Genomic DNA, 25,606 nt, shown 5'->3' on the forward strand with positions numbered 1-25,606 from the left:
TTACAGCTGCCCTATCTCCTCAAGTATAAAAGTTTGTGAAGAACTTTGATTAATTTGATTCTTTTGCTTTTTGTTCTAAGTGATAGAAAACGTATCTTACCAGTAAAATCCATGTGAAGTCTTTTGGAACATTTCCTACCACAGCAAGAACTCGTCCTGACTTTGTCCCCTCTGCTAAAGGAACTGTGACTTTGGGGCAGAAGGACCCATTCAACGTAGAGATTGGAACTATAAAGTTAGGGCTTCTATTCTTGTGAACTGGTTTCCTATTGCATAACTACTTACTTTCCTTTCAGGTATTTAGGTAAATTGTAGGCATTTCTATAATCAAAGGTGACTGTATATATAGCTCAGCAGCAACGTGCTTGCCTTGGAAACAAGATGGCACGAAGGAACACAGGTTTGATCCCCGGGTCCGCGCTTAGAAATCTCCAGGTATTAAGCGTGTTATAAATACGCAACTAATAGACATATTCCTGTAACAGCGCCTCGATGCCCCCGGGCTGTGTGAGCGCTTTTAAAATGCAAATAAATAAATATTTACAGTGTTGGATATGACCTGCTTGTTTCATTTTTCCAGTGTGTCCTTGGGCCTATAATATAATATGTTTGTTCTTACCTCTCTAAATAGAATCATTGTGTATTTCGCTGTGTGGGCTCAATGTGGACCCCTGGCCACACTGTCCTCTCCTGAGACTAAAGCCTTGACCACTCTCCACGCTTACCATGATTGGGTTTGGCTAACCTCTGAGTTGCTGAGTTCACTATTAGTAGGGATGCCTCCTGAAATCTGTCCACCTGGCCAGATTTGAGAAATCCATCTCAACAGCAGACATTAGGCTGCAAGGCATGGTGTAATAGAGAGCGGTACCAAGGTCACAGGTACTCTGGGCACAAAGAAGGGGGTCCAAGGACTGGGGACCTTCCAGCTCCCTCCCGCTGCCTATGGGGTAGGATCTGCTCTGGGATATGTCCTGGTAGGTCTCCTGCCCCAGGTTGGCAGGGGTCTCTTTAGCCCCCACCTGATAAGGTCAAGATCCAGAACCTTTCATACGAGCATGCTGATTTGTTCTGCAAGAACTTGTCGGAGCGGACCATGAGGGACCGGCGATCCCGTCTCGCAAGCTGGTTGTAGAAGGGCTCAACAGGTGAGAAGAAGAAGAAAGGTCCGAGCGGGCTTCTAAGTCCTGTGCGGGTGCCCCGGCGACGGGGGCCCAACACCAGGCCAAGCGCCGCGAGTCCGCTGGCTCCGGGAGCGCCAAAAGGTCGGGCTCTTCGGTCGCCAGGCAGGGCGCACCTTCCCCGGCACCGTCAACCACGAGCCAACGCTCCGGTTCGGGGAAGAGAAAGTCCGAGACCCCGGGTAAGCTTCGGGAGAAGCCCTGTCCAATCTCGGAAGAGGGGGAGCGAGGCGTCGCCCCTCCCCCGAAGGAGAAGGCCCGGGACGCACCTAACGTGGTGAAGGCCCCTAACCAGCAGGCGAAGGCCTCTATCGAGGCTATCGCGGTGACTCTGGCCAAGCCGGCAGAGACACCGCCAGCGGAGACTGCCTCCGAAACTAGAGTTTCCCTGCCGCCAAGGAGGGAATCCTCTTTTCAGCCCATCATCGTGGCCGCCATGATGGAAGAAGCGAGGGGGGACACGGTGCCCTCCTCGAGCTCGGAGTCAGCCTCAGAGGAGGAACTGACTGAGGCCGTGAGGAACCTCGAAGTCCAATTCGAGAAAGTTCGATCCCGTCAGGAAGATCCTCGGGAGATAACCGAGGAAGACGACGATGGTGAGGAAGAGCGGCCTTCCCTTCCGGCGCAGCCGGACCCTAGGCCTCAGGATGGCTCGGCGGCCATTTTGTCTGCCATCCAGTCCTTATGCTCTGAGATAAGGACGAGATTCCCACGGCCCAGGAGGGGGACCCGCAACCTGGCCCGTCGGGAAGTCCTCAGAACAAACGACGGAGGACCCAACCCTCTCCTCCGCTCGCCCCCGTAAGGCCTACAGTTCTCTCCTCATCCTCCCACGAGTCGGGAGATGACGGTGCGTTGGGCTCGACGACGGGTTCTGAAGGCGACGGCGACGGAACGGGTCTCCCGTCGCATGGGCCTCGCCGCCCGACGAGATTGGCTCATTCCACACCATGATCGCCAGGGCGTCTGAATTGTTCCAGCTCTGCCCGGAGGAGCAGAAAAAGGAAGGTTTCCTCTATCGGCGCCGGGAGGCCAAGAGGAAGACGGTCATCGCGATGCCCCTAATCAATGACATCTGGGAGGAGGGCCTGTCGGTTCTCAAGAACCCCTCCACGGCACCAGCCAAACAGGACCGGTACGAGAAGAAGTACCGGGTCCCCGAAACCGCTCCCCTGTGCCTCATTGCACAGCCAACGCCAGACTCGGTCATCTCGGCGGCGGCGAAGAAGAAAGCGGCGGGGTCAGGAGCCTCGACGTCGAATTCCCCGCCGGACGGTGAGGGAAAGAAGTTGGACGCCATGGGGCGGCGGGTTATTTCGTCGGCGGCGACGATGATCAAAGTGGCCAACGCCCTGGCGATCGTGGCCCGTTACGACAGGGAGCTCTGGTTTAAGCTGGCCCCCATATTGGACTTCCTGCCGGACGACAAGAGGTCCGAGGCCCTGGAAATACTGCAAGAGGGCGAGGTGGCGTCGGACCACGCCATAACGGTGGCAACCGATATTGCCGATACCGGGTTCCGCCAGCTGGGCAACGGTGTTTGCCTACGACGACGGGGTTGGCTCCGGGCGACCGACTTCCGTCAGGACGTCCAGACCAGGGTGTTGGACATGCCGTTTGACGGCAGCAACTTGTTTGGGAAGGCGGTGGACGAATCCCTCCAAGCCATAAAAACGGACAGGGAGATGGCCCGCGCCCTAGGAGCCCTTCAGCAACGACGGCCCTTTCGGAGCTCCGGAGGCAGAAAGGGTGCCTCCAAGGGATCCAGCGGTGGCTCGTCGTCCTACCGCCAGGCGGCACGCTCCTCGTCTCAGGAGGCCTACAGTGGTCGCGGCAAGCAGGGAGCGCCTTGCCGCCGTCGGCAAGGTGGCCAGGGTGGCAAGGCCACCACCTCCAAGCAGGTCTGAACCGGCCGTGGTCTCGGGCCCCCACCGAAGCACCCCGGTGGGAGGCCGGCTGACAAACTTCGTCGGCGTGTGGAAGTCCATCTCCATCTACCGTTGGGTGCTGGATACACTGGCAAGAGGACACTCTATCGAATTCCTGAAGAAGTGCCCTCACGTTCCACCTGTGGCCAGGAAGGAAAATCACGTCCCGCAACTGCTGTTGGAAGTACGGGCGATGCTCAGGAAAGGCTCCATCGAGCTTGTCCCGAAGAGGCTCCGGGGCCCCGGGGTATACTCAAGATACTTCCTCGTCAGGAAGAAGACGGGCCGCTGGCACCCCATCCTGGACCTTCGTCGTTTGAACAAATACATCAGATCACAAAAGTTCAGGATGGTCACCCTGGAGGATGCATACTTCCACGTTTCCATCCTCAAAAGTCACCGAAAGTTCCTCAGGTTCGTCGTCCAGGGACGCCACTACCAATTCAGTGCACTGCCGTTCGGAATGAAGTCGGCCCCCAGGGTCTTTACCAAGTGCCTAGCACCAGTGGCGGCGCGGCTGCGCCTGCAGGGGATTCACGTCTACCCCTACCTGGACGACTGGCTCATCCGCTCAAGGACGAGGGAACTCGCCGTCGAACACAATGCGAGGACCGTCCAGCTACTCACAAACCTGGGATTCGCCATAAACTACCTGAAGTCCCACCTGGTGCCATCGCAGGTGGCCCTGTTTCTGGGAGTGAAGCTCGATACAGTGAGGCGCCTGGCGGCCCCGTCGGAAGAATGGACGAAGACCATTCTAGGCAAAGTGCAGCGCCTGCTGGCCACGGACGTGGCCAGGGTGAGGTCCATCAAGTCCCTCCTGGGGATGATGTCCTCTTGCATCTACCTAGTGCGCCTCTGCAGACTATGGATGCGCCCCCTTCAAGAATTTCTCGACGCCCGTTGTATTCAGGCGACGGGCACCTTCGAAGACAGGGTCCCCCTCAACGAGGTGTTCCGGTGGGCGATTCAGTGGTGGGGCGTTCGAGCGCACCTCACGGCGGGCAAGGACTTTCAGACTCCGGAGTACCAGGAGACGGTGACGACGGACGCCTCCCTGGAAGGTTGGGGCGCCCACACCGGAGATCTCCACGCAAGAGGCCTCTGGCTCCCAGAGGAGAGGCTCCTGCACATCAACGTCCTGGAACTCGAGCCGTGTTCTGGGCTCTCAAATCGTTCCTCCCGTCGCTCAAGGGCAAGGTGGTGCGGATCTTCACGGACAACACCACGACAATGTTTTACATACGGAAGCAGGGAGGCACCAGATCCCCAGCCCTATCCAAGGAGGCACAGGATCTGTGGCACTGGGCGGTCGCCCAGGGGATGTTCCTGGTTCCCTTCCACCTGGCAGGAGAAAGCAACACCATCGCCGACTCGCTCAGCAGGGAGCTGTGCGCGTGTCACGAGTGGGAACTGCGCCAGGATCAGGTGGATCAACTCTTCCGACGATGGGACAAACCCCAAATCGACCTGTTCGCAACAGCGACGAACTCGAAGTGCAAGAGGTTCGCCAGCAGGTTTCCCCAGCCGAGAAGCATGGGCGATGCGTTCTCGTTCCCCTGGGACGGCCTATACCTGTATGCGTTCCCTCCGTTGCCGTTGCTGCTTCGACTCATCAGCCAGCTCAAGAGGTCCCGGTGCTGGATGATCCTCGTCGCACCGGCGTGGCCGAGGCAGATCTGGTTCCCGGACCTTCTGGACTTGTCAACGTCCCCTCCCATCAAGCTGTCGGCGGACGCGGACCTTCTCTCCAGAGAAGGAGGCGCCATCTTCCACCACGACCCGGCGTCGCTGAACCTGCAGGCTTGGCTCCTGCAGCGCTAGAGTTTGGAGGCTCCGATATACCGGCCGATTGCAGAGAGGTTCTTGCAAAGGCCAGGGCGTCCTCGACTCTCAAATGCTACGGTCATAAGTGGAAGAGGTTCTCTATCTGGTGCCGAGCACAGAAGATCAACCCCCTACGGATTACGGCCCCTCAGTGCTGCCGTACCTGCTATTGCTGGCGAAGGCTGGGCTAGCCCATGCCTCCATTAAGATTCATCTGGCGGCGATCTCCAGATATACCAGAACCACAGGACGGACATCCCTGTGGTCCCATCGACTGGTAAAAGAGTTTATGAAAGGACTGTTCCGGTCGTTCCCGTCGGTGAAGGCCCCGACCCCGGCGTGGGAACTTAACGTGGTGCTGACCAGGCTCATGGGGCCCCCATTCGAGCCGATGCACTCCGCACCTATGAAGTTTGTGTCGTGGAAGACTGCGTTCCTGGTGGCCATTACCTCCGCATGACGAGTGGGAGAGATCCAAGCCCTATCCTGCAAAGCACCGTACTTGACTTTCCATGCCTCGAGGGTGGTGCTTAGGACGCACCCCTCCTTTATGCCCAAGGTGCCATCGGACTTCCATCTTAACGAGCCCTTGGTGTTACCTGTTTTCGTCCCGTCTCCTTCGTCGCCGGCCGAGAGGACTTTGCACTCGCTGGATGTGGCTAGAGCGCTGAAGTTCTACGTGGACCGCACAAAGAGTTTCCGGAGGACATCACAGCTGTTCGTGAACTTTGGACCTGTGAATCAAGGGAAGGCTCTCTCGAAGTCTTCTATTTCCAGATGGCTCTCCGGCTGCATCATGCACTGTCACCGGTTGGCTAACCGACCGCTGCCAGGCTGTCCGAGAGCCCATTCGACCAGAGCGATCGCTGCTACTACGGCGTTCCTATCTGGTGTGCCCCTGCTGGACATCTACAGGGCTGCTACGTGGAGGTCGACGCACACCTTCACGAGATTCTACTGCGTCGATCGGGATTCCAGGGAGGAGTCCAGGGTCGGAAAAGCAGTGCTGCGCAACCTGTTCGCTTAAGGTGAGCCTGGTGAGGAGGTAAGAGATGCTTAATGTTGAGGTTTTTTTTTTTGTATTGCTTAATGTTGAGCCTTTTACCGCCCCCCGTGGTTGTGCATGTGTGTACTGCTATTTAATCTTATATTCATGAGCATGTGAATCCATACCAGACCCCATGCTGGAGAAGGAGCAAGTTACTTACCTGTAACTGTTGTTCTCCAGCATGGGTCTGGCATGGATTCACATGCGAACCCTCCCGCCTACCCCTCTGCGGCTCTTCACTTGGTCATACTGCCACTTCACGTGCTACCAAATCTGAAGATGGCTGCCAGAGGCGGGGCTTAGGTAGGGGGCAGTCATTGGCTGTGGTCAGTATGACGCAGAGATCAGTGATTGGTTACTAATAGGAAAGACAGATCAGAAACGAAACTGATACTGATTTTTTCTTTACCGAGGATTCCCAGCCTGACGACGGGGAATATGAGCATGTGAATCCATGCCAGACCCATGCTGGAGAACAACAGTTACAGGTAAGTAACTTGTTCCTTCTTTGTGTAATGCCATGTGCTCCAGACTTCATTTTGCAGTTCACAAGATGTTTGTGTGAGACGAACAGCTGCAGTCCACTGTGTAAATGCTTACCTACCTTGTTACAGACGTGTGTGTGTGTGTGTGTAAACATAAATTATGTCATAATGATGCTCATACTGTACCGAACTTAGGTTGGTACTTTCTGATGACAAAAAAACACTCTCACCCTTTCCCCACATAAACTGCCACAAACTTACAAATGCTCCCAACTACCAGGAGAGTCACACACTTCTAATACCAGGAGAGTTACTCCATAAGTGTTTACTGTTACGAATAGCAGGATTGTGTCCCTTCTGCCCAAGGGGGAAGCTCCCCTATGAGGCTAGGGAGGTGAGCCTGCTCTGCAATACCCTCCCTAGGAGTAGAGTCAAGGGGGATCCCACTGGGAGAGACTCTCCCTGTGGGGACAAGGACCATCCTAAAATTACCTCTTCAACAATGCCTCACAAGGACTTGTACAAAGAAGGAACCAATATGTGTTATTGTGTAAAACTTGCGAGAAGCAAAAACCCAGGAGTCATTCTCCTGGCCTTAGTTATCAATGGAGGTATGGTCGGTTAGGGTTAGTTTGGGACAGTGCACAGATTCTTTAAGGACATTGCACTGACGATTGACAAGCACCTTAGTTTTGTTGGGTAGGGAATACTCTATAGAAATAGGGAAAGATAGGCGTTCACCTCTTTTCTTTAATGAAACACGTTCAGAAGTGTCTAAAGAGTCAGTGTCCTTCTTCTGACCCGCCACATTACACAAAAATCCAAAAGAGAATTCTTCTCCAAAGTTTAAAACAAACATTTATTCTGTGAACTTGATGCACCACATTCATGACATGTTTAGCGGATCCCACACTTCTATATCAAGTCCTTCATTTAAACGGAAATATTTTCTCTCTCTACTCTTGAGATTTTTTGCCTTACGTTCCAGTGTCCTGCCCAGTGTCTTTTTGCTCACCTCCAGCCTTACGGTGTAGTTATCCAGTTTGGCCTACCTATCCTCCTTCGCTTGTTTTAGATTACTCCCCATTGTGCCAGAGTGTCTATTCTGTGTTTTGCAACTGGTCCCTCTCTTTTTCGCGTGCTTCTTAATGTTCCCTTCCTTAGGCTACAGCTGACAGTAGGTGCCTTGTTGAGTTTTTCAGACAGTTTTCTTAGCAGAAAAACTGCTCTTTACAGTAATGTGATGGCATTGATGATTTGGTCTGTAACTTTATCTAAAATATTCTTAGCCCTGATTGAACATATGTGATGACATTTTGATTTTTTTTTTTTGCATTTTCTCTGAATGCAAAGTTTGTGGAATCTTTAAATATCTGACGATTTGGCCTCAATAGGTTAGACCCGGGCATTACCCCACCCACGCTAGACATAGAATACGTTTTATGTCCATTGAAGGCTGTTGTGGCTTTTAAGAAGGGAACAAAAATACCCCATTGCCCTACTGTTTCCACCCAAGCCCTTAGTGCACTGGGGCTTGCTTTTTATTTCTTGAAAGACTGCTCCCCACCCTATGACCAACACTACACATAGAAAGAAATACCATGTTTGGAGTCTGTCATTGCGGACAGGTGGACTACTGAATCCTACCAGAAGTTTGTGGTGGTATTTGGGAACCCGAAGTGACCTTTTTGCCTACCTCTAGCATGTTTGATGTAATGTGTGCATGGTGAATTCGGTAATCACCTTAATAGTTGAATTTTGAGACTTAACATTTGCATTACACTCCTAGTGTTCCCTAGCATTCCAATAGCATGGTCTGCTGATGCACAGACAAACCTTGATGTGCAACAGATATTTGATTGTGAAAAGAATACACAGACTACTTCTAGGAAGAGACTTGTCCTTTATGTTGCGATGAAGAAAGAACCAAAAATGTTTCGCAGATGGAAATCGGCAAGTACAGTGGAAAGGTGCCCATATGTTTTTTTTTTTTAAAAAAATCAGCATTTGTGTAGGTGCTCTTGAAACGGTACTGAAATGTGAAAAAGCACTTGCAGAGAAGCCCACTAATGTGTTTGTGTGTGTGTATTGTGTTGAGTTGCAGACCCACACAAACATATCTGCCAAGATATGCCCATCAGCTAATTCTGTGTACTGTCTGCCTTGAAAGTCCCCCTTTTAGTGTTAAGTGCAATATCAATGTGTCAGTGGACCGGAGATCTATCCCTTTTTTGTTAGAGGATTGAAACAGGAGTGTAATGGAGGCTGGTTCTGCCCTCTTTGCTAAAGTATGTTCTCTTGTTGTAGTGATGATGAACTACCTGTGTATGACATGTCACATGACACACCACTGAAGAAGGCAAAGGCACCGGTTTATATCCGAGACTGTATAGAAGGTAGGTGAAGAGTTTGGAACATGGAAAAAGTATATAGGACCGTTTCAGACAAAAAAAAGTTGAATGTCCCCATGTTCAGCATTATGGGGTTCGGGAGTTGCAGGGGTGTTCCCCGCTTCCATGCCATTGGGAGCGGGGGACAATAAAGAGAAGAAAAAAAACAGAAAAAGGGGCCCTGCCGCACCAGTTCCAACCCACACTAGTGGGAGGGTACTGACGCTGCAGGGATAGAGAGTCGGGGGGTGGGGTGGGCAGGGTATGCAGGATGTCAGCGACCGTGATCTGTATGATTACAGCACGATTTTGCAATTCGATATTTTCGGATTCCCAATATCGGGCTTTGCAGTAATTGCATAGATCCTATACGACTATATAGTATAGGACCGTATTGCAGGAAAGGGTTGAACTATAAAATGAAGAAACTAGAACTGAGACCAAGCTGTTCAAAGCACGGATTGATAGTGAGTGCTCTTCTCTTCTAGCCCTGGTGTCAAGTGAAGATGTAGAGAAGTTTGAGGCAACTTTAGCCAGTCTCGGGACACTGATCAGGAAGAGTCCTGCAGCAACAAAAGAGGTACTGTAGCAAAAAAAAGGAATTAAAACTCACATGGCCTTCCCCACCTTGCTTATTACATCTGCTTGTTACCTGTGTATCTGCCCCTTTCCTCCGACTCTTTGTTTGAAATATTAAGAAATGTAACTTTGAACAATTTGTGAACTGCTTAGAAACTAAATGTCAGTTACTTTTGGCTTGACACGTTCCATGTTTCAATTATCCTCTTGTAAATGTTCAAGCTGGCCAAGCACCCACACACATTGGAATCCATACTTTGTTATTGCTTGACATTACTGTTGACAAATCTCTCAGAAAACCTTTGTTCCGTATATTAAATATGCAGGACTTTGTATGATTTAAAAAACATAACATTAATCGAATGTGCAGAATGTGATTTACAGGGCCTGTTTTTAACTAGCAAGAAAATGTGCTTCATGATATTGTAATGATATTGTAATTAATCGTTAACAATGCATTCACACGCACAGGATTTCTACCATTTTCACAACATGAGTAAAATCGTGCAAAGGTAGTTTAATAAACCACGATGAGGAGAAAGAATCAAGTCTGCAGTCTTCACTCCCTGTTTTCAATTTGTACTGCTTTTTACACATAAATACAGATGTAAATATTCTGTTTCCTTTCACTATTTATATGTGAAAATATAAAAAGCAGAAATGCATGTCTCCTGGTTGGGCCTTTAAGCTGTCAGTGATGCTGTGCAAAGTTACATAACATAGAGGTTGAACAAGATATGCAATTCGTTTTAAGTTGTTCAAATGGCTGTGGTATGTAGACCTTCTCTTGTTGTGCAAGAACACAGCTCTAGCAGCTTCTCATTACCTGCGGCTAGTCACAACTTACTTGTCTACATTGCAAAAAACAAGTGTGCATAAATACAGATAAAATGACCCAACATTATATATGGCTTAATGGAGACGGAAATGGTGCATAAATAAATACTATAAAACAGAAAGCCTTACTTATAATAACTATAAAGCTAAAGCCAGTATTCATATTTCAAAAGAAACATGATGCGTATGTCTAGATAATTCTGAACTATGAGAATACATATGGAGTGTAAATGAGCAATGTTGCCATTTTGCAAAGCCAGTTGCATATAGAGTACAATCGTACAATGCAAACATTGTTCGTTTGCTGTTCCCGCTCACAGTCTAGTTTTTTACATAGCACTCAATATTAAGCATCTGAAATAAGCTGCCGGGTACTAAGTCTGTTTATTGGAGGGGATGATTTAATTATTTTCTTATTCCCCATGCTAACTTCATGAAATGATCAGCTGACTGGATGGTTTGTTTGTGGGAGGAGACCCAGATTAAAGGCCATGACATCATAGTGTCACTCACTTCCTTCGTTTATATAACCAGTTCTAAAGTATTGGAAATAGCTGCTGGCTTGTCTAATAGGCTGATAGGAGATATATGTTGTAATGATAGGCCTGAGTTAAAAGCTACCAAGTAAGCTCTAAAGTAGAGTAGTTACAGGGCTTCCTCAAACTCCTAGCTAGAAGATTCCATGTGAGGCAGCAGAGCTGGACAGGATTGCTAACTACTAGCACAAGAGCAGATGGCGTTAGAAGCTGTGTACATAGATTCTTTTCATACACAGTTGGTCTCTAATGTATTGGCATTTAAATGTAATTCTTGTTTCAATATTTGTAAAGCTTTAATTTGACTAAGATACACTTTTTATACCATTTTTTCTTTTCCATACTCTTTGACACATAGGAATGGCTGTGATGTATTTTTGGTAGTTTAGCTCCTAACTGTTCTGTTGTGTTTGGACAAAGACAGAGCCATGTGATGCAGGCCTGGGCAAAGCACATTTCAAATCTCTGTTCCCCCTTATGTTTCTACTAGCTATGATAGGTAGACCCACATATGGAAGGGAGGAATCGATCGGGTGCATTTCAACAGTTTCACTTGTATTTTTAATCCATAGCTTTAAATACATTATTTTTAAGTAATTGCCCTTAGAGGACATGGAATTTTGATAGCATTGGAGATCTTTCCATTTAATGGGTTTGCAGCAGCTCAATTAACACCACCTGGCTACTGGCTTTTTAATTCTGACAGCACCACTGTGCATATATCTTATGTTGTACTATGCCATATTTCAGGTGGCAACACACAATGTTGATTGGTTGTAGACTTTAGATTCTTTGAAGTCAATAGGTGAAGAGTAGGATACAAGGACTACCTTCAACTACATTGTTGCTAATATTAGGGACTGCCTATTGTTTGACTTTATTATTTTTAATGCTCAGATATTATCTCTACAAGAGTAAATATTTGTTAATGCTAAATAATATTTGTGTTTCTATTTGGGAGTATAAGGCGTCATTATATCGCAAGTGCAAATGCTTTCTGTTTTGGTGATAAAACTGCACGTTATTAATGGCATAAGGTATTGGTCATTTACACAAGGGTAATTCCAAGTTTTTCCTAGGTGTTCTGGTGTAGGCCCCTGAAAATGTTGCTCTCCAATAAAAAAGCTCTGTGGTAGAGGTTACTCCTGTGGTAAGCACAGAAATCCAACTCCCATTTTGATCACCTCTGGGGTGGAGTGCACGCTCTGGCAAACACCATGGTTTGATGAAAATGATGACACTTTTGCCATGCATTCCTGGCTTGTGGTCTCAAACACATTCCTTATATTCCTCTTCTGGTTATTTCTTCAGTATTGCTGCCGCCTTGTCCATCCTTCTTCTTGAGATCAATTTCTTTCACCCGCTCTCCTTTCTCCATTCTGTCTAGTTGCTTCCTCTTTGTTCTTTGCCAATGTTACTGTCTGTTTGGCTAGTGCCTCCTCTCTATACATTTGCAAATGTATTTGCACACATGCCCCTGTATATCTAACTTTGCTTTAATCTCTGCACCATTCTGCTGTCCTACTTTTTGTGTTTTGTAGAGACTCTTTGTACATTTCTCCCCACCCTCTCCTATATAACTACACTTGTTGTTTGCCTTTTGGTAATCCTGCCTTTTTGTATTCACCTACTGCATTTTAATTTTTCTCTACAACATTCTCTCTAGGTTTAGCATCTTCTCGCCCCCTTTCTTGCTATACATCATTTTCCTTTTTTTATTATTGTGTGAAAGTACTTTACAAACTTTACACACCCATAATTAAGTAAATACAAATATATATGAATATATATTATTAAAACTTACATAAACCCTATGCAATCTATATATACAAGTATCCATATATAATACATTCATATTTTGTTATATACGTGCATCCATATAAAATAAATTAACATTGTTAGATATGATCAGTGCAAAAAAGCATTTGAAATTAACACTCAATTGTTAATTGAATTATGCAATATTACACACATATATTCCCAAAACTCACTGCAGATAATGAAAGCAAAACCTGATAGCAGTTTAATAATCTAGTCCAAAAGAATTCTGTTTTGAGCATATCTATATTATAAACACATTTTTATCAAAATCAAATGTATCCTTGCATCATTTAAATAATTACATTGAATACATAAATGTCTGAGTTTCCATTTTACAATGACTCCTGCTAATTCGACAAATTCTATAGGCCTTGTCAAGAATAATCCTAGAGCCCATCACTTCCAAAGTTAAATCTTAACTTCATAAAAGTGTACCATTCATCTTTATCAGGGAAATAAAGCACATATGGCTGACTTTTTAAAAATAGCAGGGCTTGCAAAACGTATTCTTTTGCTCGGGATTTATCTTTTAACGTTCATAAAGTGATGGACCAATCCTAAATCTGAGTATTATGTTTAAAATCTTTTAATATTAGGAAAAGGTGGAGATTATAATCGGGCTTCCTTCCAATTATCAAAACATTTATTAATAAAGTTAATTTTTTATTATCCCCTCAGGGTTTCATGATATTCTGTAAGAACGAAAATAAAAAAATAATTTGTCAAAGTTAATCAAGATTCTTGTATGAAATTTGGGCTAAAGAAACTAAACCCCATTCTGCTTGAATATCTTGAACTGTGGTCCAAGGAGAAGCCCCAGTACAAGACGCTACCCAATTTTACCAGACTAATTTTTCTGTAGAATAGTGCTCTTAGGGTATCATTTTTGATTATATGCCTTAATTAATGGGACAGACAAATACCTCAATTTTTGTAATCAAAACGCCTTAACGTTGCCATAATAGGTAAGATTATAGTTTCTTTTTTTCTTATTTCTATCGTTCTCATCTTACCTAATGGTTATAACCATACATAAATATGGGAATTCATTAACCTGTTCAATTACTTTTGAACCCAGTTTCCAAGTACAATTTCTCATATTCTTTCTTTTGGGAAAAACGCATAATCATTATTATTAGGTAATTTAACTCTGAATTTGTTTTAATATTTCTTTGTAGCCAACAAGGATCTTGCTGTACATCATAACTTTCCTTACTGTCCCCGTCCATCTCCCTAGAGTTTACATTTCCATATTTCCATGCCTAGTTCTGTGTCAGAATAACAACCTTGTCATTTAATGGATTTGGCAAAATGTATTTTTTTCATTTGTTTACTTGTTTGGGCGAATTGCTTTTTTTTCTCCAAAAGGGGGGATCCTCAAAATGCTCCTCACCCCTTCCATTTTATACTTTTTTGGAATTAGCCTTGCATTTTCCGCCCTTTTTTCATTGGCTCACTATCTGTTAATGGTCATCAAAATATCTGGTCTGATAGCACAGCGAATAGAGCGCTCACTTTGACATCTGTGCAGAGCCTGCTGACGCAGTTTCGAATCCAGGTGGGGCCAAACTCATCCTGTAATCCTTTCGATGGCGATAAATGAGCACCACACACCATGGGTAATAAGCGCTCATAAACCTGAGGGTTCGTAGCGCTATATAAATGCTAAATTATTATTATTATTATTATCTAGTCAAAAAAGAACTTGTTGTGATTGGGATGTATTATTTTTTGTCAGTGACTCAACCCATCCTTGCCTATCTCCTTCTATTCATCCCCGGCTTCTTCTTTCTACTCGACCACTAAACTTCTTAGTCCCCATTTTCTGTTTTCCTTATGGTTCTGCATTTCACTTTTCTTCTTCCCAAATCTATGCAGTGCTCATTGTTCTCATGTTTCTATATGTTTCACTGTGCCTTTTACACACCTCCCCGTACTGCCTAGCCCCTTCTTTCCAGCCCTTCTCTTTTCTTTTCTTATCCCTTCCTTTCAACCCATGCCCTTCTATCTAACCCCTTCTTTGTTGTCCATTAATCCATTATTGGTATCACTTCCACTTTAGTTAGCATCATCTTTCCTTCTTCTACCCCTCTTTAGTCTGCTTTTTCTGTCCCATTTGTGCAGTTCCACTTTCTTGCAAGTTACCTCCTGTTTTTTACTATCTCTACTCCATTTTTATAGGTCTACTCTGTATCTCCATGCAATGCCCCCCTCTCTCCATATATGGTCCCCTTTTTCACAGCTCAGCTGTGATCATTTCAGAGATATTCCATCATGCCTTCCACAAATTGTGCAGTGTAGCATCCTATACCTTTCCCTGCCATCTCGGCTCTTGCTCCATTGTAGCTAAATTGCGATTTGCTTTACTTTCTTTGATTAATTCTCAAGGGCTAGGTACTTGATTCTCCAAATAATATTTAGTAGCACTTGCAGGGTCCTTTTTCTCCAGTGTCATTCTTTTTTTCACTTCTATTATATTGATGTTTATTTGTTTTGCTGAGCAGAATTTTTCTGTTGTGATAAGCAATTTCCTGAGAGCCGCCGATCTCCGGTCAAGCAGAATCGAAGCATTGGCACAGCGAAGTATCGATCTGTAGATAGACGTTAAAAAACTGTTTCACCAAGGGCGCGGCCATGCTGGACACACAGTGGGTGTGAGCTCCTGACCCAGCCTCTATTAAATATGTGACTTGGAGATCGTTGGGGTGAGGGATCTGAAGACCCTGGTGAAGGTGGCTGAGCTGTTTTTATTTTGAAGCAGAAGCTAAAGGACTGTGCTGAGATCCGCTGTGGAGCTCACCCCAACTTGTTCCAGGGTTGAATATTTCACAGAGTTTGGACTTTATTCCTCCCAGGCTTTAAGAGGACAGGTTCAGGGCAGGAATTGAAAGGTGAGAAGGTCCTAACTTTTCACATGGACCTGGTGAGGAGGGTCTGTGTGGGACCGAAGAGAATGTGACTGAGTCTAGTTGCAGGTCCAGTGGAGTGATGGTCTTGGATGCATTGGAGGGCATTAGTTAAGATGGCTACCTGATCGCAGGTCCAGATCGGAGCTCGAGGTGGAGAGTCCAGGGCTAGTTCTGGGAGACATGGGTGGTGTTTATGTGCAGTCGACTGCGAGGGCATACAACCAGTGCTGACCCGTCCAGCTGCAGCTATGCACATTTCCTCATCCCACAAGAGAGCCAACTGGGACTGTCAATGGGTAATCCTGTTGAAATTACTCTGGAGAAATAAGAGACAACAAAGCAGAATGTTCTATAGGGCCAGTTATCATCACAGAGGTGGGGAGGGTGCTTCCGACAGTACCGCCTGAGAACTTTCGGTAGGCCACCAGTGAAACTCCACTGAATGAGGCCATGAGATCCTTGCGAAACTGTGCGCACCTCCAAATCTTGGTGTTTTATTCCACTATTAGGCTTGATGAATTTTTTTATTTTAAATAGGAAATGAGAGCTTCAATTCTCATTCATTGGTGGATCAATTGTCTGATTGGAACTTCTACTAAAGACATTAGGGGGTAGACTGCTCTAAAACAGTGTAATCCAAAACAGAACGCCCACAAAATATTAAAGATACGCTCCATCAACAGGACCCTGCTAGTAAGGCATAAGAGGGGGATTCTGTGGAAAATCAAGATGCTCAAAAACAGTTGGTTGACACACAACAACCGGCAACAAGGAGAGCCTTCAGCGATTGCTTTGCAGCCAACCTTCAGAAATTAAAACAAATATTGCTGCCCTAAGTAATGACCTATCTGTTCAAATATTAACATTGAAAAAGATAATAGTCAAATCGGAAACAGAGAAACAATGTCGATTAAAATTGAGTAGACGAGTCATCAAAGGACTTGAAAGAATTATGAACCTGCATGTTTGAGATGGAGGAGCAACTAACTAACCTTAGAGACAGACCAGGGGATGCAGAGAAATATGCTAAGACTTAATAATGTGCACATTTGGGGGGATGCTGGCGGTGGTCCCAGTGGACATCTGGGCATATTATACTAAATCTTTGCTAAAATATGTGGCGTTCAGGAGAATTAGTTTGGACCACACTACCATAAACATCAGTGGGTAAAGAGGCCGTCATCGGACATTGTCACCCCAGCCCATTATTATGATCAGAAAAACAGATTATTCAGAAAGCCTTTGAAAAGGATATTATCTTTGAATGTCACAGTATATGGCTGTTTCAATATTCAGGGATGCTGACTGTGCTCAAACTGAGAGCAATGGCTGACGTAACATGTAATTTGAGAGAACAATCAATATAAGTTGGGTTTTACCTTTAGTCTTATTTTGTTTTTAAATAGGAAAACAGTTTCAGCTCGCACTGTAGAAGAAGCCCAGGTTTAGTTAGGCCTGGAGCTCAAACTGACAGAGATGATGCTGATTCATAGAGGAAGGAAACTTAGACCGAGAAGACGACAGAAAGGTCCATGTTCCGGACAAGAAACCAGTTTAACAAGTGATAGACGCAGTAGCATCCAATTATAGTACTTAGATGGGGGTGGATGAACAGTGCTGTTTCTGTAATGTAGTTGACTCAGGTTTCTATTGACCGTCCCCCCCGTTCTCCCCACCCACCCCCTTTGAAATGGGTAATTCATGGGTATCTTCCAATAATCCTGATGTTACTGATTTGTAGGCGTTCATATGAATTTCTAAAATCATTCGTGCGGGAGGATTTTGGAAGGCCAACCTATTATGGTTAAAAGGGAAGACACTGAGCGGTTAGCCAAACCCAATCAAGGTAAGGTAGCAGAGCGGCAAGGTTTAGTCTCAGGAAGGTGTGAGAGTGGTCTAGTGCTACAATGAACCACACAAACCAACACCAGCAATTCCAGATAGACAGGTAAGTATACAAATATAATTATTTGTTAGACCTTTAGATTACACACTAAAACACCTAGTCACATATTGCCACACAAATCCCTTATAAAACCGATATATACATAGCTTTTGATAAAAAAAAAACTAGTGAAACACTGGTAAATACTGATATGCTTTACAAATAGAACAAACACTTTAAGATAATCATAAAACAGCTTTCCTAGCTCTTTTAAAGTCCAACCTTAAAATGGTGTCGGGGTCTTGTGCCTAAAAGACACCGTTTCCAAATCAGATACTTTTTAGGTAGGTTTATCAAGCGATTGCGAGTGCCAGTGGTTATGATTAATGGGAGTCCAAACGTTAGAGTTCAGTGAAGTAGAATCACTCAATAGCAGTCTTCAGGATAGTTCTAGGACGGGATCCTTGACCAGGCCATCACCAACCAAATGAAAGAGTGATTTAGGGGACAGGACTTTACGGCCATCTAACCCTTGGTATTGTATTTTATTCTATTGTAATCATTTATATAGCGCCCTTTCCCTATTTATATGGCCTCAATGTGCTTTGTGGTTGGAACACCCTCGGGGACTGTAGTCCATGTGTGAGAGATTCTAAGAGCTAATTTGTAAGATGCATGTGTGCATTTTGCCAGGTTAGGACTTAGGTGGGCTGGCTAAGATCCAGTAAGCAACCCAGAGGTCAGGCACGTGGGCGGGTGCTGTTGGTGGTTTAGGATATAGTGCTAGTTCCGGAGATTCGCTGTGTACCCAGCTAGACTGTAATATTTCATAGGTTGTCGCTGCATACTGTCAGGCACGTGGGCGGGTGCTGTTGGTGGTTTAGGATATAGTGCTAGTTCCGGAGATTCGCTGTGTACCCAGCTAGACTGTAATATTTCATAGGTTGTCGCTGCATACTAATGGCAGAGGTGTTGAGGTACGTCATGGGTTTCAGTGTGAGCGGCTATGCAAGCTGCTAGGCCGGAATTGCCTAGACATAGCTGCATTCTAAAGGGAATGGATGGGTGGGCTTGCCTGCGGCCTATGTCCACAGACGTGGTGCAAGGTATACATACTTGGTCCAGGTGATTGGCTGGTCTAGCCAGTTGTGGTCTCCCTAGATTGAAAGCCTGAACAGTGGGAGAGGGGCCTGGAGAGACGGGGAAATTATTTTGATCGTCTGTGGGATGGGGGGGTGGCAGCTGCGAACGCTGCCGGCATCAGTGGGGTTTGGGTGGATAGGTGTATTGTTGGGTTTGGGCAGGTGTTTAGGTGCGCGCATTGACGGTATATAGTGTGAGAGGTTTCAAAGTTAGGCGGGGAAGATCCAGGTTTTGAGGGACTTTCTGAATGCCAAGTGATTGTCAACGTTGCAGATGTGCAGGGGCAGAGAGTTCCAGATGATCAGCGCTTGGACGGAGAAGGATCAGCCCAGTCTTGTGCAGTTGTGATGCAGCACCACCAGGAGAGATGCTGTGCCAGATCTGAGTGTCCTTGAGGGTTGGTAGCGAGTGATTTAGTCTTGGAGGTATTCTGGGCCAGTGTTGTGGATGGCAAGGTGAGTGATGCACATGGCTTGTCGACCAATAGGGAGCCAATGGAGGACTCTTAATTTTAGGGCAGATGTGTTCTCTGGCAGGGAGTCTTATGAGCAGGCGTGCCACAGCGCTTTGTATTCTTTGTAGTTTCCTTAGCTGAAACGCAAGTGCACCTAGATAAAGGCAGTTTGCATAGTCTAAGCGTGAGAGGATGATGGAGATGATGCAGAGAAACAGTGAGGATAGGTGAGGTATGGGAAGATACGCCTGAGGATGCGTAGGTGGAAGAAACAGGTTCTAGAAACAGAGCTGATGGGTTTGGGAGAGGGATAAACCCATGTCCAGTGTGCATCCAAGGTTTTTCGCAGAGGCTACCTAGGGTGCGGGGGATGGGGCTAGGGAGTGATGCCAGGGGATAGGTTGGGGAAAGAGTGCTGTTTTCCACAGACTAGCATTTTTGTTTTCCCAGGATTGAGAGATGAGGTGTTTGGTCGTCATCCAGCAGTCAATATCCGAGCGGCATGATGACAGATTTGGATGGTTGGAGCCTGGAGATTTGGGGATTTTAAGGATGACCTGGGTGTCGTCTGCGTAGTTGTAGCAGGTGAGATTGTGGGAGCGGATGAGTGCGGTGAGAGGATTCAGATAGATGTTAAAGAGGAGGGGTCGCACCTATGTGAGATGAGATGAGCACTCCCTAACAAGGTGTGATATATCTGACGCTTGGTCAGAATATACGGGGACGCCACATACACGCGGTTTCGCGCCCAAGAAAAAGTGCACATGCGCGGGCATACCTACAATCCGCTCATGTTTTGAATAACGGATCAGGCAAGAGCACAGCCTGTCCAAACCCTAAACCGGCTTGGCTGAAGTGGTGTTTGCGAAAACACCTGGAAATAGCGATCTGTCTCCACTTAGGGGGACACAACCTAAAAGCTCCAGCTCTAGTGCTGTCACGATATTGTACTTGTCTGGCAACGGGGATTTTGGAAAGAAGTTGATCTTCTGAAAAGAAATATGTCTGTCCTGAAGAAGGCCCATATTTGAGTGTCTGTAGGGACACTAGGGATAGTGTCTTATATAGAGATGGCCAAAACATGTCGACACATGACAATAGACTAACCCAAATAGATAGTCTAACATCTGCTAAACTACTCTAAGTAACAAAGTGGTCACGACTAATGTGTTGAACCCCACATGAAATGGACTGTGTTTGTTCTTGTCTGTTTTTTATATAAGTGTTTTATATAAGTGTTAAGAATGTGTAACAGAGATTGTAAACTGTGTATTTTTCCACCTGTTTTAACTATTGGTGATTTTTTTGTGATTTTGAATAAATTAATTTAAATGACCCTTTGCGAATGTATTGTAATTGTGATATAAGATGGTTCCTTGTTTCTCTATGACTCTGTTCTCTTGGGTTTTGTGCAATAATTGCATTAATTGAGAAGTGATGTATTCTGCTCAATAATATACTGTAGTTGACCAGGCGTTAGGTGACACTACTGAGAGAGGGGTAGCCAGTTCTCACTCCCTTACAGTACTCTTGTAGTACGTCTCCCGTCTCGAGATACTGGCCCCCCGAGAACAAAAAATTGAGGGAGTTTACCATTATTGATATAACGCACAACTGTGTGGGACATTTAAAAATGGTGTCCACATTTAAGTGGAGAGAGCCAGAGAAGAAAGCCCATGTTTAACTTAAAGTGATTACACAGAAATGTAAGAATGTGAAGATTCTGCCAGTGTGTACTGATCAATGTGACATAATTAGAAATGTACTGATGAATTATAAAGCCTTTAATTTGTAGAGTTAGACATTTTTTGAAACCGTGTTTAGGTACTTATCCAGGTATGACCTGTTGTGGAAAGAAATCATGTTGGGTATATTTCACATTATTATCGAGGGATATTATTGAAGAGAAAATTGTTAAAGTTGTAGAACGGTTTTTGTTCTTAGTATTTTGGACTTGTATTAAGGATATATTGTAAATTAAGTCATTATTTCTATTAATGTTTAGTTTTCTATACATGGTTTTACATAACCAAATATACAAACAGCAAAATGTATACTAAAGATAAATTGCCGCCTGCTCCATATTCCCCACTCCGTGTCCGCATTCCAATAACAGTGTCTGTGCGCCTCCCATCAACTAATCTCCAATTAGCAGTCGCTGTAATTGCGTGCCTCCCATCAACTAATCTCCAGTAACAGTGTCTGTACCTGTGCGCCTCCCATCAACTTACTCCAATTAGCAGTGTCTGTAACTGCGTGCCTCCCATCAACTAATCTCCAATAAGTGTCTGTACCTGCGCGCCTCCCATGAACTAATCTCCAATTAGCAGTGTCTGTAACTGCGTGCCCGGTGCTTCCCACCAACTAATCTCCAATAACAGTGTCGGTACCTGCGCGCCTACCATCAACTAATCTCCAATTAGCCGTGTCTGTATCTGCGTGCCTCCTATCAACTAATCTCCAATTAGCAGTGTATGTAACTGCGTGCCTCAGATCAACTAATCTCCAATTAGCAATGATTGTAACTGCGCTCCTCCCATCAACTAATCTTCAATTTGCAGTGTATGTAACTGCATGCCTTCCATCAAGTAATCGCCAATTAGCAGTGTCTGTAACTTTGCGCCTCCCACCAACTAATCTCCAATTAGCAGTGTATGTAACTGCGTGTCTCCCATCAACTAATCTCCAATTAGCAGTGTCTGTAACTGCGTGCCTCCCATCAACTAATCGCCAATTAGCAGTGTCTGTAACTGCGTGCCCGGTTATTCCCACCAACTAATCTCCAATTAGCAGTGTCTGTTACTGTGTGTCTCCCATCAACTAATCTCCAGTTAGCAGCGTCTGTAACTGCGTGCTGCCATCAACTAATCTCCAATTAGCAGTCTCTGTGACTGCGTGCCCAGTGCTTCCCACCAACTAATCTCCAATTAGTAGTGTCTGTAACTTCGTGCCTTACATCAACTAATCTTCAATTAGTGTATGTAACTGTGTGTCTCCCATCAACTAATCTCCAATTAGTAGTGTCTAACTACGTGTCTCCCATCAACTAATCTCCAATTAGCAGTGTCTGTAACTGCGTGCCTTACACCAACTAATCTCCAATTAGCAGTGTCTGTAACTGCATGTCTCCCATCAACTATTCTCCAATTAGCAGTGTCTGTAACTGCGTGCCCAGTGCTTCCCACCAACTAATCTCCAATAACAGTGTCGGTACCTGCGCGCCTACCATCAACTAATCTCCAATTAGCCTTGTCTGTATCTGCGTGCCTCCTATCAACTAATCTCCAATTAGCAGTGTATGCAACTGTGTGCCTCAGATCACCTAATCTCCAATTAGCAATGATTGTAACTGCGCTCCTCTCATCAACTAATCTTCAATTTGCAGTGTATGTAACTGCATGCCTTCCATCAAGTAATCGCCAATTAGCAGTGTCTGTAACAGTGCGCCTCCCACCAACTAATCTCCAATTAGCAGTGTATATAACTGCGTGTCTCCCATCAACTAATCTCCAATTAGCAGTGTCTGTAACTGCGTGCCCGGTTATTCCCACCAACTAATCTCCAATTAGCAGTGTCTGTAACTGTGTGTCTCCCATCAACTAATCTCCAGTTAGCAGCGTCTGTAACTGCGTGCTGCCATCAACTAATCTCCAATTAGCAGTCTCTGTGACTGCGTGCCCAGTGCTTCCCACCAACTAATCTCCAATTAGTAGTGTCTGTAACTTCGTGCCTTACATCAACTAATCTTCAATTAGCAGTGTATGTAACTGTGTGTTCCCATCAACTAATCTCCAATTAGTAGTGTCTAACTACGTGTCTCCCATCAGCTAATCTCCAATTAGCAGTGTCTGTAACTGTGTGCCTTACACCAACTAATTTCCAATTAGCAGTGTCTGTAACTGCATGTCTCCCATCAACTAATCTCCAATTAGCAGTGTCTGTAACTGCGTGCCCAGTGCTTCCCACCAACTAATCTCCAATTAGTAGTGTCTGTAACTTCGTGCCTTACATCAACTAATCTTCAATTAGCAGTGTATGTAAATGCATGTCTCCCATCAACTAATCTCCAATTAGCAGTGTCTGTAACTACGTGTCTCCCATCAACTAATCTCCAAGTAGCAGTGTCTCTAACTGCTTGCCTTACACCAACTAATCTCCAATTAGCAGTGTCTGTATCTGCGTGTCTCCCATCAACTAATCTCCAATTAGCAATGTTTGTAACTGCGCGCCTCCCATCAACTAATCTCCAATTAGCAGTGTATGTAACTGCGTGCCTCCCATCAATTAATCTCCAATTAGCAGTGTATGTAACTGCGTGCCCAATGCTTCCCACCAACTAATCTCCAATTAGCAGTGTCTGTAACTGCGTGTCTCCCATCAACTAATCTCCAATTAGCAGTATCTGTGACTGCGTGCCCAGTGCTTGCCACCAACTAATCTCCAATTAGTAGTGTCTGTAACTTCATGCCTTACATCAACTAATCTTCAATTAGCAGTGTATGTAACTGTGTGTCTCCCATCAACTAATCTCCAATTAGTAGTGTCTAACTACGTGTCTCCCATCAACTAATCTCCAATTAGCAGTGTCTGTAACTGCGTGCCTTACACCAACTAATCTCCAATTAGCAGTGTCTGTAACTGCGTGTCTCCCATCAACTAATCTCCAATTAGCAGTGTCTGTAACTGCGTGCCCAGTGCTTCCCACTAACGAATCTCCAATTAGTAGTGTCTGTAACTTCGTGCCTTACATCAACTAATCTTCAATTAGCAGTGTATGTAACTGCATGTCTCCCATCAACTAATCTCCAATTAGCAGTGTCTGTAACTATGTGTCTCCCATCAAATAATCTCCAATTAGCAGTGTCTCTAACTGCTTGCCTTACACCAACTAATCTCCAATTAGCAGTGTCTGTAACTGCGTGTCTCCCATCAACTAATCTCCAATTAGCAATGTTTGTAACTGCGCGCCTCCCATCAACTAATCTCCAATTAGCAGTGTATGTACCTGCGTGCCCAATGCTTCCCACCAACTAATCTGCAATTAGCAGTGTCTGTAACTGCGTGTCTCCCATCAACTAATCTCCAATTAGCAGTGTCTGTAACTGCGTGCCTTACACCAACTAATCTCCAATTAGCAGTGTCTGTAACTGCGTGTCTCCCATCAACTAATCTCCAATTAGCAGTGTCTGTAACTGCGTGCCCAGTGCTTCCCACTAACTCATCTCCAATTAGTAGTGTCTGTAACTTCGTGCCTTACATCAACTAATCTTCAATTAGCAGTGTATGTAACTGCATGTCTCCCATCAACTAATCTCCAATTAGCAGTGTCTGTAACTACGTGTCTCCCATCAACTAATCTCCAATTAGCAGTGTCTCTAACTGCTTGCCTTACACCAACTAATCTCCAATTAGCAGTGTCTCTAACTTCGTCTCCCATCAACTAATCTCCAATTAGCAATGTTTGTAACTGCGCGCCTCCCATCAACTAATCTCCAATTAGCAGTGTATGTAACTGCGTGCCCAATGCTTCCCACCAACTAATCTGCAATTAGCACTGTCTGTAACTGCGTGTCTCCCATCAACTAATCTCCAATTAGCAGTGTCTGTGACTGTGTGCCCAGTGCTTGCCACCAACTAATCTCTAATTAGCAGTATCTGTAACTTTCTGCCTTACATCAACTAATCTCCAATTAGCAGTGTATGTAACTGCGTGCCTTCCATCAACTAATCTCCAATTATTAGTGTCTGTAACAGCGCGCCTCCCATCAACTAATCTCCAATTAGCAGTGTATGTAACTACACGTCTCCCATCAACTAATCTCCAATAACAGTGTCTGTGCCTGCGCGCCTCCCATCAACTAATCTCCAATTAGCAGCGTCTGTAACTGCGTGCTGCCATCAACTAATCTCCAATTAGCAGTGTCGGTGACTGCGTGCCCAGTGCTTCCCACCAACTAATCTCTAATTAGTAGTGTCTGTAACTTCGTGCCTTACATCAACTAATCTTCAAATAGTGTACGTAACTACGTGTCTCCCATCAACGAATCTCCAATTAATTGTCTGTAACTGCGTGCCTTAGACCAACTAATCTCCAATTAGCAGTGTCTGTAACTGTGTGTCTCCCACCAACTAATCTCCAATTAGCAGTGTCTGTAACTGCGTGCCGCCACCAACTAATCTCAATTAGCAGTATCTGTAACTTCGTGCCTTACATCAACTAATCTCCAATTAGCAGTGTATGTAACTACGTGTCTCCCATCAACTAATCTCCAATAGCGCAGTGTCTGTACTGCGTGCCTCCCATCTACTAATCTCCAATTAGCAGTGTATGTAACTACATGCCTTCCATCAACTAATCTACAATTATTAGTGTCTGTAACAGCGTGCCTCCCATCAACTAATCTCCAATAACAGTGTCTGTGCCTGTGCGCCTCCCATCAACTAATCTCCAATTAGCAGTGCATGTAACTGCGTGCCCAGTGCTTCCCACCAACTAATCTCAAATTAGCAGTGTCTGTAACTGCGTGCTCCCATTAACTAATATCCAATTAGCAGTGTATGTATAGCAGTGTATGTAACTGCG

At 45.4% G+C, this 25,606-nt stretch overlaps 1 protein-coding gene across 2 annotated transcripts in view; it reads left to right on the plus strand.

The window, feature by feature from the left end:
- Window positions 1–25,606, plus strand: part of TELO2 (telomere maintenance 2) — an 890,041-nt gene that overhangs the window by 560,802 nt on the left and 303,633 nt on the right. For both annotated transcript variants that reach the window (XM_069646967.1, XM_069646968.1), the window contains 2 exons: window positions 8,777–8,865; window positions 9,348–9,439. In XM_069646967.1, coding sequence (XP_069503068.1) covers window positions 8,777–8,865; window positions 9,348–9,439 — 181 coding nt within the window. The remainder of the gene's footprint in view (window positions 1–8,776; window positions 8,866–9,347; window positions 9,440–25,606) is intronic.

Source organism: Ambystoma mexicanum, chromosome 2q (assembly GCF_040938575.1).
Source record: "Ambystoma mexicanum isolate Mex_15411 chromosome 2q, UKY_AmexF1_1, whole genome shotgun sequence".
NCBI classification, from domain to species: domain Eukaryota; kingdom Metazoa; phylum Chordata; class Amphibia; order Caudata; family Ambystomatidae; genus Ambystoma; species Ambystoma mexicanum.